This window comes from Poecile atricapillus, chromosome 16, assembly GCF_030490865.1.
Source record: "Poecile atricapillus isolate bPoeAtr1 chromosome 16, bPoeAtr1.hap1, whole genome shotgun sequence".
NCBI lineage: Eukaryota > Metazoa > Chordata > Aves > Passeriformes > Paridae > Poecile > Poecile atricapillus.
In genome coordinates, this window is record NC_081264.1 from 2,352,592 (window position 1) to 2,371,049 (window position 18,458).

At 40.0% G+C, this 18,458-nt stretch overlaps 1 protein-coding gene across 1 annotated transcript in view; it reads right to left on the bottom strand.

Annotated features, from left to right (window-relative positions):
• The window catches only part of DNAH10 (dynein axonemal heavy chain 10), a 49,735-nt gene that overhangs the window by 15,363 nt on the left and 15,914 nt on the right, over positions 1-18,458 (bottom strand). The window contains exons 23-52 of the mRNA XM_058851762.1: positions 18,253-18,375; positions 17,235-17,468; positions 16,514-16,737; positions 15,753-16,022; positions 15,483-15,666; positions 15,077-15,211; positions 14,534-14,686; positions 13,797-13,985; positions 13,548-13,694; positions 12,788-12,979; positions 12,505-12,623; positions 12,177-12,335; positions 11,755-11,890; positions 11,521-11,643; positions 11,209-11,343; positions 10,696-10,909; positions 10,337-10,456; positions 9,242-9,387; positions 8,665-8,817; positions 8,130-8,390; positions 7,317-7,489; positions 6,856-6,949; positions 5,707-5,874; positions 5,242-5,430; positions 4,452-4,623; positions 3,370-3,573; positions 2,522-2,602; positions 1,925-2,122; positions 1,175-1,336; positions 464-638 (exon numbers count right to left, since the gene is read on the bottom strand). Of these exons, the coding sequence (XP_058707745.1) occupies positions 464-638; positions 1,175-1,336; positions 1,925-2,122; positions 2,522-2,602; positions 3,370-3,573; positions 4,452-4,623; positions 5,242-5,430; positions 5,707-5,874; positions 6,856-6,949; positions 7,317-7,489; positions 8,130-8,390; positions 8,665-8,817; positions 9,242-9,387; positions 10,337-10,456; positions 10,696-10,909; positions 11,209-11,343; positions 11,521-11,643; positions 11,755-11,890; positions 12,177-12,335; positions 12,505-12,623; positions 12,788-12,979; positions 13,548-13,694; positions 13,797-13,985; positions 14,534-14,686; positions 15,077-15,211; positions 15,483-15,666; positions 15,753-16,022; positions 16,514-16,737; positions 17,235-17,468; positions 18,253-18,375 (5,033 nt within the window). The remainder of the gene's footprint in view (positions 1-463; positions 639-1,174; positions 1,337-1,924; positions 2,123-2,521; positions 2,603-3,369; positions 3,574-4,451; positions 4,624-5,241; positions 5,431-5,706; positions 5,875-6,855; positions 6,950-7,316; positions 7,490-8,129; positions 8,391-8,664; positions 8,818-9,241; positions 9,388-10,336; positions 10,457-10,695; positions 10,910-11,208; positions 11,344-11,520; positions 11,644-11,754; positions 11,891-12,176; positions 12,336-12,504; positions 12,624-12,787; positions 12,980-13,547; positions 13,695-13,796; positions 13,986-14,533; positions 14,687-15,076; positions 15,212-15,482; positions 15,667-15,752; positions 16,023-16,513; positions 16,738-17,234; positions 17,469-18,252; positions 18,376-18,458) is intronic.

Sequence of the window (18,458 nt, forward strand, 5' to 3'; positions counted from 1 at the left end):
ACAACTATTTCAGGGAGAGCCAAAGACTGGATGTACCTTTATATCAATCCTCAAAAAAAAAGATGTATTATCAAAACTCAGGGAGGAGGAAATTCAGCAGGGAAATACATTTTTCTGCTATGCTCAAGTATCCCTGAAAAATAACAGTTATGTGTTCCTGCTTACACAGGAAAAAAAAAGAGGAGGAATGAACAGGTTTGGACAGCCATTGTTCAGGCAAAAACCAGAGCAGGTTCTGGTCCATCAGGCACAGGCCAGAGGATGGTGGGGTAAACAGCAAACAAAGGCCTGGAAGAACAGTCTGAAGGCAAAATTGTAGGCTAGGAATCAGGGCATTCTGCACACAATTGATGTCCTGACCTTCACAGGCAGGTGAGAAAGATAAGGCTAAGGCCATCCAGCAAACAAAGACCTCTCATTATATTTCCAAGAGTTTATGCTACTGTACATACAAATGAGTCACCTGAGTTCAGTAACTTCAGCCTTGTCAAGCTTCTCGACCTCCCGTTTGGCAGCTTCCATAATAGGCTTGATTTGGTCCAGTGCTGCCTCAGCCTCTGCTTTCTCCACAGCAATAACTGCATTCTGTTCCTGTATCTCTATTGCTTTTTCTTCACCCATTTTTTTCTTCTCCTCAGCTAGTAATTATAAAGGCAGGACCACAAATGGATCATTCAAGTTTGTATACAGAACATATACTAATACACTAATAGAGATTTACTCTTTGCTGAAAATCAGAAATTACCACCAAGTCAGAACCTTTGTGTTGCCAGCTTGCCTCTGGTTACACCACCAGGTTAGGAACAGTCAGTGTTCCACACACCAGCATGCACAATCTCTTTTCCTCCATGTTTCCCTCTGATTTTCCTCTAACACTAAATTTCTGAATCAGAAGTTGCCTTTCTTGCTGCTGCCTTCCCCACGTTATGCCCTGCACCTTGGAAAGGGACAACAAGGGCAGGAAAATGTTGTGTAAAGTACTGTGGGCCAAATGTGGAGCAGGGATGGCAATCTGGGCAAGGCAGGGGACCTGCTCTTCTGGCATGGCATGGGAGCAGCACACAGAACAAGAGTGATACCTCCAGAAGCAGCTGGAGCTCTTCAAGGGTCTCCCAACACATGATGTGAGCCCTGCTTCACCTGTGGGACACTTCAGGAGTTGTAAACTACCCACCTATTTCAGTGTTTATTTTAATGTCTCGTAACAAAGCCTCACAAGCAGCTGTTTTTTCTGTTAGCACAATCTTTTGCTCAGCAAGTTTCACGTTCAGCTCAGCCAGCTGTACAGCAGCTTCTTTCAGTTTAACTAAGCCCCCATCCAGCCGTTTACATTGTGCTAGGTAGGAAAACAAAGGGAGAAATGTCAATGTTTAAGCACACAGCAACAGACAATCTCACAAAGAGAAAATATCCTTAGAGGTGCACTGAGAAATTTTCCTTTCCAGCCAAAATGATGTTAATGTCACTTAAGCTGACACAGTGGCCCTGTGCCACAACTTATTTCCCATATTACACTGGTTTTTATCCTCTTCACATATTTCAGTGCCAGTGAAGTATGAATAAGAATTGCTGCTTGAGGAAAAAAGTCAAACCCTGAGCAGGGCCATGCTGATATTAGATTTCAGCATGACTTTCCCCCAAGCAGAAGAGTGTCTGGTTTGGAGTTTCTGGCTCATGCTCATTCATAAAAGGATTTTAGGAGAGCCCATTGTTTGACAAAGTGAACAGTCACACGTGGCCAGGATTTTGGGTCAATGTCAAAACACAGCCCCACAGCTGTGTGCCAGCACAGCATTTGAGACAGTACTGCTAACACAGTTTTTGCTTATTCTGGGTAATATGTGGGATTCTTACCAGAACTTCTTTTGCTTTTAAAATAATTAAATCACTTATTAAAAAGGAGAAAACATCTGCATCACCTTACCTAAAATGAACTCATTTTTCTCCTCCAGCAATTTTGCATAGGTATTGAGAAAATCAAGGTAATTTTTTGGTGTGACATGATTTCTACGTCTCAGTTTCTCCAGAAATTTCCTGCTGAAATCCTCTACAGATTCATGCACCATGACCATGTGGTCAATCACTGACTGGAAGCTCTCTGGTGGGATGCGTGGATTTTTTCCTAAAATTGGGCAGAAGAAATAAAAAAAATTAAAGATTTGTGGCCCTTTTCAGAGTACACCAATTACCATCTTTCTTATGTACATCTAAGCCAGGCACAAAACAAGTCTGTTTTCTGGGGCAAAAAGCAAGACCAGGGCAGAGCCAGAAGGGAACCTCCTGGAAGGCAGCCCCATTGTCTGCAGAGTTGGGAACTTGAACTTCAGCAATGAAAAAAATGTATTTGATTAAGAAACTACCATCCAGTGACATTTTTTGACTGGGTTTTTGCATGACCCATTTAGACTCAAGGTAACAAGCACAATGGGACATGAAATTGTGACATGTACTGCAAAGTAAAGAACGTATTTCTTAGGCTATGCCAAGGGTTAATGGGTTGAAATACTGACATGCTACATACCCAAAAAGGACTGTGCAACTGCACACAAGGCCTGGGCAGGCCAGGGCAAGAACCAGTCAATACCAGTGTTGTTGACAAGACCTTAAAATAAAAGAACAGTGTTATCTGAAAAATTCCTTTGTAAAACTAGGCCCTAATCAGAGAGGCAGTCCTCTAATTAACATTATTTACATCAAGAATTTGCAAATTATTCTTGACTCCTTCTTAGTAACAGAATTTACCATAAAGTCCATACTTCCATTTTGACAGTAAATAATGAGCTTTGCTCCTGTGTCCTGCTAATCCCACTGTACCATTCCTTAGGCACTACAGGACACAGTCAAGAGCTGCAATAAGGTATTTAGTTTAGCATTCCCACCTGTACCCATCTTTCCTAAGTCTCTTCTGTTTCTCAGGACTCCTTTCAGCCACCTGCAGCACCTGCCAGGCTCAGGTGTTTTTTCTCTCTGTGGGTGTCCCTCCCACCACGCCCCTTTTTGTCTTTGGATACAAAAATGTTTCTCTTCCCACCATCCTAGTTTCATAATGACTTAACACCACGTTTTCAGCTGTAAACTACAGAAAAGAGGCTGCAAAGGCTGTGTATTTCCAGTTCAGTGAGGATGATCAATTGATTTCTAGCTGTTCAGCTGGAAAACAAACTGACCTGATAAATGCTAATCAATATTGCTCACTGATATGTGGTAATTAACTGGAAAAAAAATCATGCAGTGTAAATCTTTAATCATGAAACCTGCTCTGCTTAGTTTTAGCTGCCAGACATCTCTCAGTGTCCACTGGAGATTTTTCTCTTGCCTGTAAATCTGTATTTCACAGGGAAGGGACTAAGAAGTGTGTACAGTCGATACCTGGGAAATTTCTGCACCATGTTCTCAGGTCCTCCCCAACTGGGGACATTCCCAGGACAATGTGAAGGTTGCTTGCACATTTGCTTACGAAATACTGCCAGATACTTTCCTTAGCTGGGCCTGCGCCAGCTTTAGCAGCTTCTTCTCCAATCTGAGTTAGTATGGAGTCTTTTTCATCATCTGCAAATAGGGCTGGCACCATTCCTGTAACATAAGGACAGAAGAATGCTAGGGAGAACAACCAGTAAGAGGAAGCCATATGGCTGGGGATAGGGAAGATGAGAAACCAATTTTAAACCTAGTTCTGCAAAAATGATTCTGAGTAGTTTTGAATGAACCTATTCATCTCTCTATGCTTCTCCTCCCCATAGCCCTCATGGAAAATAGGCCATACTTGGCATTTAGAGGAACAATTAATGCATTTTTGTTTGGGCTTTGACAGTGTATACAAAATGTCACAGGACTCTGAAAAGAAAATCTTCATTGGTGTCTGTGAACCATCAGTTCACATTTCTGTTCTCTCAACCTTGTGGCAAATACTGCATAAGTAACTCAATGACAGACCAGGGACAGGGAAAACCAGAACAAGAAAAGGGATAGAATGAACTCATCTGTTCTCATATCAGACTGGGTAGGAACTTCTATAGAGAGGGTGGTCACACAGTGCCAGCTGCTGCTCATTTCCAGCTGCTTCCTTCACTATAAGATATCAAACTACATTTCAGCACATATATACATAAATACACATATGAACAGTTGTTGCAGTTCAGGTGAAAGCTATTCAAAAGCCAACTGGACAAGTGGGCTTGTGGCCAAATGCAGCTGAAGTTTCCCCCTCAGTCTTGTAAGAAATCTGAGACTCCTGCAGCATCACCACCAGCATGAATGAACCCTGTAACCTCTCCAGACATATAAATGACTGTAAGAAGATTCCAGAAAGCCATTATTAAGGCCAATACCATTTCAGATAGTACTGGAAGGTGTAGTTAAGTAAAGCAGCAGAGGACACAGGGTGCAGCAATAGCTCTATCAAGGGTACAGTTGAGATTATGAGTCACAAGCAGAGAGGCTGCCAGTGGCACCTGAAGTCAACATGTTGTTGATGAGTTCCAGAAAACTCTCTTCTGCCACATGGCCATCTGTAAACAGGAAGACCACTGTCTTGTCATCAATACCCAGCCTCTGGTACAAATTTTTCAAATCATCTCGGAAATTATTTTCTCCATATCCTCGACTCAAGATGATCTCAAATACCTAAGGATGAAAACACACACTCAGAAGACACAGATGGACCCAAGACATGATGGTAACTCTGAATTTCAGTTACACTGAATCAAGGGGGTTGGTTTGGCCCCAGTCATCAGCAAATGTTTAAGTATCAATAAAATTGTGCATTTGTACAACCCTGCAGGATTGCATTTTCAAAATTGCTTTGTTCATCCTCCTTTTTTGTTCTTTCCTCCCAAGCCTTTTTAAGTAAAGTGCCTCTGAGAGCAACATTTCCCCTCTGAAATAAAATGTTATCAGTCACAACAAGGCTCCTCAAGCAGCACTGGAGTGCTACTGTAACACATGTAAGTATCAGCAGCAATAGTTAGGGACAATTAGCTGTTCATCACCAAACCCATCCTGGTTTTCCTTCCCCAGAGCTAAAACACAGATTCAGGCACTGACATCTTCCTGCCCAGATCACACACAGTCATCATCTTGGACCTCCTGGCAGTCTCCTCACCCAGGGCTTCTCTCCACAGGGAAGTGCTGCCAGCCTGATCTTGTCTTGACTGACTGAACTCACCCCCATCCCCAGTTTAATCCCAATCACAATTTTACTTCCCTTGTCTTTTCTCACAGCCAAGACACAGGGTCACTAACCTCACATCCAGCTGTATGAGCAGCCAGTCTTGTCAGGGACTGCTTTCCTGAGCCTCCCACTCCGATGAGCAGGGCGTGCCCGCGGTCCATCCGGATGATGCGATGGACACGGATCAAATGCTCCAGAGCATCATCAAAAAGAACCAGATTCATTTTAATATGATACTCGTTGTAGTCATCCAAAATCTCCTTCAGAGAAAGGTGAACAGAATGTTACTAGGAGACCAATGAAACAATTACTAACAGTAAGAAAATAGCATTATTCCTTTCCCATTCCTCAGGGAAAATGAACTATTGGAAAACACTGCTGACTTTCTAGCTGATCCTCAGTTTTCATCACTGCAAACCCCAAATGGGCACCAAAGCACATAAAGTTCTGTGTGCACACAGAAGAGAACAGATTTCCTGCAGTTTGAGGCAGGCTCCTGCCCGTTCCTCAGGCAGTTCCCAGATGATGCACTCTACCTTAAAGAGAGCTTTTGCTAAATCATAGTCTTGGATATCTTCATAAATACGAGGTTCTGCCTCATTCAGTGCTGTTCTGAAATCTCCAAAAAGAACCGGATCCCTCATGACATGCTCCAAGTCATCCGAGAAATGCTCTTCAACCAAGGTTTTTATATGGCCTTGGACCTTGAAGGATATGAAATGAGTCAGGCAACACAACAAAGCATTTGATTGTGAGTCCAGTAATACTTAGAAAGGTGATAATGCAGATTCTTGCTCAAATATTGATTTATTTCAAGGTGATGCTTATGTCACTAGAACATCCAAAGATTAGAGCCCCCTCCTGTGTTCTGTGTATGTTCTAATAGGCAGTTCAAGAATGGTTCAAGCCAATTGACTGTAGAACATCAACACAAAGAAGGAGAAGCCTGTTAAATAAAACACCTTCTCATATATTGGTGTAAACAGCATATTAATCAGCTTCCCTTTTCAGCATTCATAGATGTCTCACCAGAAAGATTTCTCACCAAGCTTCAAAGTCTGCATTAACCTTCTGCATTGTGAAAATTGAGCTGGAGATATATGCTAGAGAAGGAAGTTTTAACTAGAAAAATCTGAAAAGTTCTTGGCCAACCTCTTTTCACCTAAGCAACTTCCAAAGCAAAGCAAGTTACTTTTGGGTTGAGTAGACTTCACCTCTATTTCTCTCCTAAATCTCAGGGTTTAAAATTTGCATTGTTCTCTTTTGCGTTCTAAGATACAATTTCAATCATTTTCCAATTAACATAACAGACAGAACCAAATCCACTGTATAAGAACTTGGCTTTTATCCTTTTTACTACTTGATTGTACAGTCACATTCTGGTACAATCCTTCCTGAAGGAAAATACTGACTTGAAGTGATTTCCTGAGTTTTCTCCTGTATTTCCCTCACACTTTGTCACCCATACTTCTGCCAATCAATTTTCCTGGACAGGCAAACCAAGCAATACTTTCCATGGTCATGTTTTAAATTAATGAACTAATTTATGTTTTAAATTAATTTGCTTAGACAAATCTGCAGTTGGACAGCAAGACCTGAGTCCTACACTTGGTAGTGTTGCTGTTACAAATTAATTGCCATAATAATAGTCAGTGACTACTAAAAAACTGAAAGAAATTGCTCACCAATTTTTTGTCTGTTTCATTAATCAGCCTGTCATGGAAAACCCTCAGGCACTCATTTCTCCAAACTCTCACCATCTGGGTCACTGTGTGAAACCTGAAATAACATCAGAATATCAGACTGCACCAAATGAGCTGACATGATTCTTAAGGCCACATGGTTAATAACAAGGACCAAATTCTGGACTGACCTTTTTACTCTTTATGATTTGGTTCTTTTCATAATAAATAATTTGCTTGCATTTTTACCTCTGGTATCCTATTTAAGAGAGACTAATGCATCAGTGTTTGGCATCAAGAGTAAGATCACAATTTAGGATGTTCTATTTCTCATCATGGTTTAATGAAAAGTGACCAAATATGACTGATTTCCTGTACCAAATTACCTCAATTTCACTCAGATTCACAAAAAAAAAAAATAAAAAATAGGTGTGGGACCACTAATGACAATTTTCTATTCTTACCTTTCTGGATCTGTAAGAACAAGTCCATTATAGACCCTGGAAAGATCCCGCAGGTTAAAAATGTAGTGGAATTTGGAAGGAGTAGGGGGCAGGTCAGTAACAATCATTTTATAAAGTTCCAAAGTACACAGAGTAATCTTGTCAGAGATGGCTGATATGGACTCATTGAAGGTCTGCAAACATGAGAAAGAAGAGGTGTTTTCATGAGACTGCCCAGACAGAACTCAATGCTATTAAACATAATCTGCTTTCCAGCTTTTAAACCTCTTTGGTTCAAAAATTCTCTGTAGTAATGAACATTCTGCAGTTAAACATTTAGAGCTCCATTTTCACTCTAGAACTTTCTGAGTGCTCAAGATAACATCAAACTCAGTGACTGGAATTCCTACAAGATTTCTATAGCAGAAAAATTAAACTGCTCTTTTCTTACCTAATGTTGCAGGTACCTTGCCAGTCATGCAGTCTACTGCATTATATCACATTTTTCACACTCATTTAGGAAACAGTTTTCTGATCTTTGTATATTTGCTTAAAGGAACTGTAATCAAATCATTCATACATTTCAACCCATGAGAAGCCCCAGGTTTATTAACTATCTGCTGGTTTGAATGTTTACATACTACACAAGAACTTATGTTCTAAACAATGTAAAACCCATTGAGATAGAGAAGAGAAAAAGAAAGGTTTGTGGGAGGTTCTAGGCATTAAAAAAAAATTGTAACAAAGATCTCAGGTCTTGCAACAAGACAGAAATAAACTTCTATTTAAAAATAATACATGTGTTGAGTAATCCTTTAAAAACAGTGAAATTACCGAAGTGTGGCCTTTCAGGATGGAGAAGTAGATCAAATTCAATGACTGCTCAGAAGGAAAAGGGATGTTAAAAACACTGAAGAGTGACATGAATCGAGGGTCAACTTCATTCCGACCTCCTCCAGCTTTGCCCATGGCAGCAACAAAACCCAGGTCTCGAAGAAATTTAATGTTCATCTCTTTACCACGATCGTACATGAAACCTTTCTCTAGCAGCAGCTTCAGCAGGGCAATGGGTTGCTGTGTGCCATACTCATCAACCTGCAGGATACATCAAAGCCCAGTAATCAGCTCACCAATTACTGCTTTACATGTGGGAATGTTGGGTTCCACACCCAGGAGAATATTACAGGGACTAAGGGATGCTTTGGAAAGCTCTGGCACTGATTGTGAACATTCATCCCAATGTCTCCTATGGGAAAAGTGCCTCTTCTCTGAGATGAACTAGATGCACACTGGATTTGTGCATGCAGAGACCATATCAGTGCCACCCAAAATGTTTCTATACTACCTTGCAAAGCTATTGCCAGCTTACCCTTGGCATATTCATATCATCCATGAACACAAGGAGACGTTTTCCCATGGGAGGGCCAAAAGTGTCTTTTGTTCGTTTTTCCACATTTGTCTCCAGGTTTCTCTGAATGTCCATGGATGTTGTACGAGAAGAGAAGTTAATAACCAGCAACAGCTGCAAACAGGAGGAGATGATAAGAATGGATTCTAACCTGTTTTTTGCTGGGCTTTTTTTTACTAGAGCACTCAAAAATATTTTTTATATTGGCTATCAAACATACAGGAAATGCTGCTCAGGTCCATTATTCACTTGAATTACAGATGACAAAGAAAAGTAAGCCCATCCTTAACACTTTGATAATATATTTTTATGTAATTGAGTTTGTACAAGGTAAAGAGGACAAAATATCTTTGATCTCGAAGGATTTTCAAATCAGTCACACACTTTGGGTCTGGAGTTTGCAGTCATGTTACCCAAGTCAATATTGCAACCCACAGATTCAGGTTACATATTCAGATATATTCACAATGCAAACTTAACACAAGGGCAAAGAATGAAAATGCAGCTTGACAAACAGGGTAAAATGCCTCACACATACATTAACATCTTTGTCCAGACTTTTTAGGAAGTTCTGTGTAGTTGCTGTCTTAGATGTACCCGATTCACCCACAAGAACAACCGGGCGTTTCACTTTTACCATCTGTTCCAGTAACCAAGCAGTGCGTGTGGTATCCACTGTGGGCACTGAAAAAGAGCAGCAACACAATCACTGGATAAATGAAAATGCACGGCAGCTGGGGGATTTAGTTATAGAATAGTGCTGGAACACACTCTTAAGGTATTAACATGCAGTTGCACAAAGGCATAATCTGAATTATCAATTCACTAACAATGCTGAAAGAAAATTGTAATTGCTTTATCATCTCTTTTCAGTATTTGTCATTGGAATCTTTTCTTCTAAATATGTATACTAAAAAAGAAGTTATCTTTCATATAGGGGGGTCACAGTTTGGTTAAGCTCCCTTTAATCCCTGTTTCAAGGATATAATCAGGATTTATTTGGATCACAAGCATTTTCCCAGAGCTCTACAGAGATGAATTCTTTTTCTGTGTGAATCACCTGCATTTGGAGCAATGTCAGAGATCATAAATTTCTCTCTCATGTCAGTGAAGTTAACCTGTGCTTACAGTATCACTGTAAATTAACAGGCCTAAATTTGTCTTCAGCTATGAAAAACACCATTAGGCAATGCTTGAAGTAACAGCCAATAACAACCCTAAGAATGTAATTTTTATCTACTAAATACCTGAACTATGAGCTGATGCTTTCCCAGAATTTCTGGCAGAGAAAACTGTGAATCTTCTGCTATTCCAGCTTTTAAAAGCTACTATTAGCTCCTAAATAAGGTGTATTAGCTGAAACATGCTTTGATCCTTTACTCACTTTTTTATTATACAATGCGATAAAAATCAACTTTGTGACTGCTAAACTACTATGAAAAGAACTTCAAAGAAACTGATTTGTGCCATCACAAGAAGCTGAACCTGAGTAGATGACCTTCAGTACAAAAAGAGGATGTTTCATGTTAAGCACCATGCACTCAGTGGTGGCACATGATGAATTAAAAGCACATCATTACTGTGCTTGTTTTTATCTTATCATTTTATCTTTATCATTTTATCTTATACTCACCTAGAATATCAAGAAATTTCATTTCAGGGTCATGAGTATATTCAGGAACAAGTTGCATCCAAGGTACCCACTTTTTTTGAGACCCATCAAAATGGAAGTCATACAAAGTTGGCAGCTGACCTGCAAACCATTAAGCAACTGCAAGTTTGTTAAGACACTGAAACATTTCCTAAGAAAACTATCTGATTGAGATGAAAACAAAGGGTAAGATTATAGTTGGGCAACACTTTGTTCTGTTTACAAGTCATTTTACCCACTTGGGTATCAACCAAAATTCCTCTACTCTAGCACCTTCATGAAAACTATCACTTTTCTATTACAATGAATGGGATTCAGATTAAATTATGACAAGATCCTACCTGGCAGCTCCCCTGGCTTAGCCAGGACGTTCTCACCCTCAACAATAGTCATGCAGGAAATACGCTTAACATTTTCATCAAACTTAATTCTCCCAGCATCAAGAAGAGAAGCACCTAAGGAGCAATACAAAGCTTCCAAGAAAAAACACTCCAAAACATCAGGATTTTCAGGCTTTACCAGCAGGACATCTAGCATCACAGTCAACTGCACGATCTGTTGGAAAAAAATAAATCTGTAAAAAAAATTGCCATTTAGATGCATGAAAACTCTTGATATGTTTTCAGCTGATTGTTGGTCTTTTGTTCTTACAGGTGGATCTACTGCTATGTGCATCAAGTTCAGTAGAAGAGCACTGTTAGGTCCTGACTGGTGTCTCTTTTTGCTCAGCAGTAGCAAACTGACATTTCAGCACAGACTCTCCTCCTGTGCTTTCTTTGGGAAGGTTTTAATTTCTCCATCATTCTGTTTTCTTTTTAGTTAAACTTGTTCAGTCTTTATTCTCTGTTTCTTACCATATTTAAATCTGTTTGAGGAATAATGGTCTTCAGCTTTCGTTCCTGTTTGCCATCCACAATTCCCTCTATAATCATATCAATAAGGTAGGGCACATACTTTTGAAAGAGCTGATCCAATTCCGTTCTCTCATTCTAAGGAGCACAAAAAAGATAATAATTCAGCTAGAAAGAAAAATTTTGACAGCAGAGCTTCCCATCAATACCTGGCTGACCACATATGATTGTTCTTGAAGGAATCAATTCTACCAAAGTCTGTCTACGGGTCACTATTAAATGCAAATATACCCTGAAAAGTGCAGAAATTCCCACCTCATTTTCTCTTCCTTTGAGCCACTTCTGCCAGTAGGGCTCATATCTCAGATTTTTAGGATCTACAAAGACCATTCCACAGCGGGATACTGTGGCAGGAGATGCATACTGTAAGTCTCCAACCTATAAATTAATCACAGAAGACAATGATACACAGTAACTGCTTTTCAGGCTTTGAAGCCCCACCTGTATCTAACCCTTCCCGTGTGTATAAATGGTACAGCCATTTCTTACCTCAAACAACAGAGCACAGTGTGCCTGAAGCCTAATCCGCTCCCCATTTGCCAGGGTCAATAACTTGTTGTCATCCATGACAGAATTCATGTTTTCAACCCAGAGAGCATCCACATCTCCATCAAAGAGAATGTACCTGTGTACAAGAGCCATGGGGCACTGACTGATCTCTGATTTTGCTAACATACTTCTGAAATCAGAACTGTCATCAATGGTGTAATTGTCAGTCCAGCTATTTTGAAGTCTACCATTCATTTTTTTCCTAATTGCATAGTTCCACTGAGACTATAAACTCACAGGAGACAGAAAGACCCCCTAGACACTTCCTATTTATTTAGCATTTGTTTTTTTTTTAAATAGTGCCATATCAACTTTTTTTTTAATTGATCTCAAAACCACCACAATGATTTCTAGCTGCCTACCTTCGCTCTTTCTTGTCAGTGGGTCTGTTGATATCCCGAAAAATGTTTGACAGGACTCCATCTGTCCAGTCTCGTGTGACAGGGTCAAGGATCCCATACAGCTCAATCACACTCATAGCTTTAGGGTTCAGTGTATAAAGCTTTGTCAATAATCCCAGCCTAAAGATACAGCAAGAAAAGCAATAGTAAAATGTCACACTATCACCTCATGTTGACCCAAGCAAATACTCCAGCCAGCTGTAGATCCCATCATGACAGGACAGAGCTGAATAAAGCTGAGTAATACAGATTGTGCCATTTTACAGCCTGGTTTACATTCTACACTCACTTGTTTTGGGCCTGGCACAAGGTTTTAATAACAACTGTCTTGCCACCTCCAGTAGGTCCAACCACCATTGTAGTGTGACGAGTTAACATTGTCTCATACATCTGAACTACTTTATCCACCTGAAAAATAAACATGGATTCAGTAAACTACTGTCATAACTCTGTGGATAAGGTTAGCAGCCAGTCAATATCAGATAAGTTTTCCTGGAGCCACTCCTGGGTGCAACAACGCACCTGCAGCCTCACATTTACAACAAAACCTCAAGCAATAAACAATTTTGTACCTGGACTGGTAGAACAACATAACCCCGTTCTTCCAGCACTTGTTCTACAGCATCATTAAAGTCAGGGTAGCGAACTCGAGGGCAATCCAGGCCAGGAAACAGGTCAGAGATGAGGCCAAGGAAGAGAGGTACATCTTCAAACACAAATTTAGGAAGATTCATATCTCGCAGAGCTCTCATTAGTACAACTTCCTAGACAAAACATAGCAAAATCAATCTTAACCAAAGAGTTGATTAATCAGCTAAACTGAGGTACTTTAAAACTTCGAATCTTTAAAAACTGTTGCTCGATTATTTCAGTACAGCTTTTAGAAGGTTTTTCTGTCATCAGTTCCTAGTGGAAACAACAGAGGTTATTTTATATGGATTAAGCGTATCAATAACTAAGAGTAATCCACTGCGTTTTTCTACCATGTTAATCAAATGTCAAATGGCTGCAGTGGCCCACACCACAGCTTCCCCAAGCTGGAGCACACATCATTCAAAAACCAGTTTTTGCTAGTCATTCAGAGATATTCATCTGGCTATTTGCATCCTGAACTTAGCAAGCAGGAAAATATCTCATTTTCCATAGATTTCCCTACTTTGACTGGAGTTTTAGTGGCAGAGAGCACAATGAAACTCAATAAGAGCAAAGTAAATAATAAGACAACACCAATGTTCCTATTTCCAAACCAGACAAACTAAATCAGATGTGGAAATACATGCTCTTTTTAATGAAAAAGATGATATGCCCAGGGTAACTAAGCAGCAAATCTACCTCACTGAGGTCTGCTGATCCTCTTTTCAATTCTCCAGCCATTACCAACACTGACTTAAGGGCCCGCAGTCCAAAATCATAGTGATGTTGTTTAGAAAGCTGCTCCCTCGCCAGCTTGTACAGCACTGTCATCTTTTTGGCAAGGACCTGTTAGAGATTTAATTTAAATAATCACAAATGTGGACATTGCTACTGGCCATGCTAACATGGGTGGGTACATGGGTATGGGTAACAATAGAATTTTCTTACCTTTGCTGTAAGGAACCCTTCAGAAAACAGCATTATTTCACAGATCTGCTGAAGATCTGGTACAATAACAACCACAGGCCTGAAGAGAGCTTTTACAGACTCGGGAAGCTCAGTCCGGCCAGCATAACCAGGATTCATTGTAATAAAAATGCCAATACGGCTATCAAGGGAAATCTCCTGTCCTTCAAACTAAAGGCATAAGAAAACATTAGAACAATGTGAGTTAGAAACTTTAAAAAATACTATTTCCTCAAAGGAGAAAACAGTAATACTGGGGCATACACTTAGGACAAAGAGCTAAAATATTTAGCTTTAGACAGTCATCCTGATACAAACAGTGGGATAAATGTACCTTCTTTATGACATTTCACATGCCTCAAATTTTCTGAGGTTTTTCAATTCCAATAAGCATCAGTAAATAAAGCCTCACAATCCGTATCAAGTTAAATTACTGCTGTTCCTCATTACTACTGGACTATTACCCCATTTACTTGCTATTATCCTATTGAGATTACTTTTATCTCGCTTCACAAAGGAAGAACTTAGCAAAGGATTAGGCGATCAGCAAAGATTTAACATCTTTCGAACTGCAAGTACATACTCAGGAGTTTGAAATGTTCAGCACACGCAAATTACAGAAGCAGCAGCCCTTTGATCTAATGATGGGGTCTAACCCTGTATATTGGTCTGAAAACCAAGACCAGCCTTCACAATTACTCTTCTTTTTTAACATTTACCTGAAATCTTTTCCACCCATTCATTAAAGCATTTCGGATCGTCTGAATCTGGGAAGAAATGACTGAAAGCACAGAAGCGTCGATGCGATTGAATTCATCAAAGCATCCCCATGCACCACACTGGGCGAGGCCTGAGAAAATTTTACCCATTGCCTAAAAGGAACAACAAGAAATTTCTCAGCAGCGACTATATAAAACATTCAGTGCCAAAAAATTTTGGAACATGCTAAAATTCTTAATGGTGGATAAACCTCTGGATGTTTATCAGTCATAAGGTCTTGCAATAATTACTTGCCAGGTGCAGATTGCCTATCATAAACTTTAATACATACCATATAGGCATTTATCCCCTGCTTGAAAGGGCCTGAAATTCCTTCAGGAATTTATTCAAAATCAACATTTTTTACTAAATTTAATTATCAAACAGCATGGTATCTCTAAGGGAAATACTTATGTAGAAGTTCAGAGTATGTCCTTATCCTGGGCACTGATAAAGAGTAGAAATTGGCCTTTTATCAGAGAACACAGATCTTTAATTCTTACTTTGAAGTCCATGCCTTCTCCACAGTTTGTCACTACGCATAGCAAGCCCAGTGCTTTGGCCAGATCCTTGGTTGTTTCTGTCTTCCCTGTACCTGCTGGCCCTGCTGGTGCTCCTCCCAAAAACATTGACAGAGCCTTTGAAGACAAACCAAAAAGCAAAGCAAAGCTTGGATTAGATTTATGTTAGGTTGGTAACAAAACCACAAATGAACCCATGGGTACAAAAACCTTTAAAATTTATCTGTGAACACCTACATTCTCTTTGCGGGAATGAGGCAAGAAGGACATCACAACTGATTTCAAACATCTTGGCATTCTCACTGGGAGATGGCGGGAAGAGGCAATAAAACAAAGATGTGACTAAGTATAACAAGGGCTTGCTAGCACAATGCCCATGAAGGTGCACCTGTGTGAGGGTGAGGTAGATGCGGTCGGTGAGCGGGGTGATGACGAGCCGCCCGTTGAGCCCCATGTACTCGTAGCCGTAGGAGAAGGCACCGGTGCACTGCCGCACCATCAGCTCGTCCGGCTCGCGCTCCCAGTAAAACCGCAGCTGGCTCTCCCACTCAAACTCCTGAGCCTGCAGAATGCTGCACCACAGAGCTCACGTCAGCAAAAGGATGGCAGAACAACTTCTAGATTTGGTGTTTGCCCAGGAGCTGGAGGTGGTGTTTACCTGTCTCTGACGAATATATCAATGATGTCTCTGGCGTGCACGTCGATGATGAGAACGGTGTTGTATTTTTTCCTGTCGTTTTTGCTCAAGGGCATCGTAATGCGGGTAACCAGGTCATCGATTTGCTTGTGCATTTTTTTAGCATAAAATTTCATTGCCTGCTTTTCTCCCATTTTCACCTTCCGAAAGACATCCTCGACTTCCCAAGTCCACCATACTTGATTAGCAGCAAGCACCATCATGCCTTGGAAGAGCAACATCCAATCAACTCTGTGGAAAACACATATTGTGAAGGAGGCTGAGTTACTGTTTATTTTAAGTAACTGATCAGGAAAGGAAAGAAAAAAACCCACAACAACAACAACAACAAAGTTCTTCCTGTTCCTGCAACAGCTACAACACAAGCCAAACTATTCAGAGATATACAGAATTCTATCAAAATATGCTGTGGAATTTCAAAAACCTGGGAAATATTCTGATAGAAAAGTTCCTTGTTCCAGGTATAAAACTGCCAACTGGTATTCATTGTGAGAAAAACCTACTGAATACAGAACATCAAAAATAAAACTCAAGATTTAGGAAATATGACAGATTATGCATTCTTTATGGTTGGTTAAAATAGTGCATGTGAATGTATTCATATCCCTCCACACAGAGAAATACAGACTAAATTGTGTAGGAATTGTAAAATTATGCCTTAACTTTTCTCTATCACTAACATATCAGGTTATTTGTGTTATCCTTGACACTGATGGTTTCACCTGCTTCTGTCTTCACAATATCGAAAAATGGCTTCCTTGGTGAGGCGTCTGTTGGTCCGTCTCATTTCCTCCAGCACTACTGTCATCCAATTCTCCACTCTGCCCACAGCAGGGACATTCTGTCGGAACTCCATCACCTCCCCTTCAGCTGAGATCATGGCTGTGGCAGTCTTCTCATCATTGTCACCATCCTGGAACCTCAGCGAGGCTACGTTATCAAACATCTGAAATGCACCAACAAAGAAATTCACCTGCATTTTAGAAACAAAGCCTACAAAATCTAAGTGTATGCAGCCCTGGCTCTCCTCCAGAGAAGTGGATCTGACTCCTAAGAAATCAAATACAAATGCTGATATATAGCCCAGCAGCAGAACTGCAGAATATCAAGCAAAAAATTAGGCCCAAATGACACTGATATTTTTTTCCTAGGAAATAAGAGCTAGGAGGAGCTACAATCTATGAGGAAAGTTCTTTAATGATAGATCATTCTGGTGTATCTTGAATGTTCCTCTACCACAACTGCTACCAACCAGTGTGAGAGGAGGCAGAGACTGTGCATCACATTTGATCTGGTTATTCAGAAGCTTCTTCAAGATGCTGCCAGAATTCTCTTTGTATGCAAAAAATATTCATGCATCCTTATGAGCATGTACAGTACAGTCTGTTAAACATTTTAAAGCACCTAAAAGCAAAAGGCAGTGTGAAAAGCCAGACATTGTACCTTTATCATGTGCTCTTGGACACAGAGTGCACTGCTGCTGCCAAGGATACTGAGCAACTCATCATCAGATATAAAAAAAAATCTTGGGAAAGCATTTCGCTTGGAATCCAAATAATCATTCAAGCTTTTCTGGCATTTCTCCAGCACATCATTTATATGATGGAAGTCTGACAGACGATTTGGGGCTTCACAGCAATTTTTTATTATTGGGTCTTTTACGGTTTCATCCATTATCTATACAGGGAGAAAAGGAAGTTTAGAAAATGTTGAACAGCAATAGGTTTTATTAAATTATATTGAATTAATGACAAAGCATGCAAACAGCACAAGCAGTACAGGTCCTTATAGAAGTAAATCAAAGGTTTTTAAATGGTTTTGAAATGATTTTGTGGTGCCACATTGCTGTATGAAAATGTTAAGGTAGTGTGTTTATGGAGATATAACTGTAAAAGCAAGTATAAGCCAGACAAGCCTGTATCCCCAGTTGGGCCAAAGTTTAAGTTTTATACGTGACTTTGCTTCTGTACACAATGGTACTTCAAGGAGTGATCAAACATCATATTTCAAAATCACAGTACTCTCTCAGTTTTGCACATGGGAAACAGAAAAGTAAGCCATATTCATACTAGGAATATGTGTTCAGTATGGGAATAGTGGCATGAAGCAGGAAAGCCTTTTTAGCATGTACATAGGTCCTCAATCAATAGGAACATATCTAAGCTTCTTCTTATCAAGGTAAAAGCAAAAAGCTGTAAACAACAAAAGGAAAAGGACATTCTGCCTATCCCATGCTGCCAGCCAAGGATCTCACCTCTGCCCATCTTAGCTCAGTCTGAAGTCTTATGGTTATGACAGATGTGAAGTAAAACACAAAACTCCTGGGTTCCCCAATCTCATATTCAATGAATTATAGCACACCATTCTCAGTATTACACTTGTCACAGAGAACTATAAGTAACTATGGAACTGGAAGCAAAATGCACTAAATAATTATGCTGATCACAAGTTAGTTACTTGCCTGTTTAAACATTTTGTCTACACGGTCAAATATCTTGACTTCCTCTGGAAGCTGTGATCTGATATCTCCACCAACAAAAATGCTCTCCAGGTACATCCATTTTCTCTGAACTGATAACCAGATCTAAGAATGAAATTATACCATCAGGGTAAATAGAAGTACAATGGAAAATTTGGATGATAAATAATATACATTAATTATTTAGT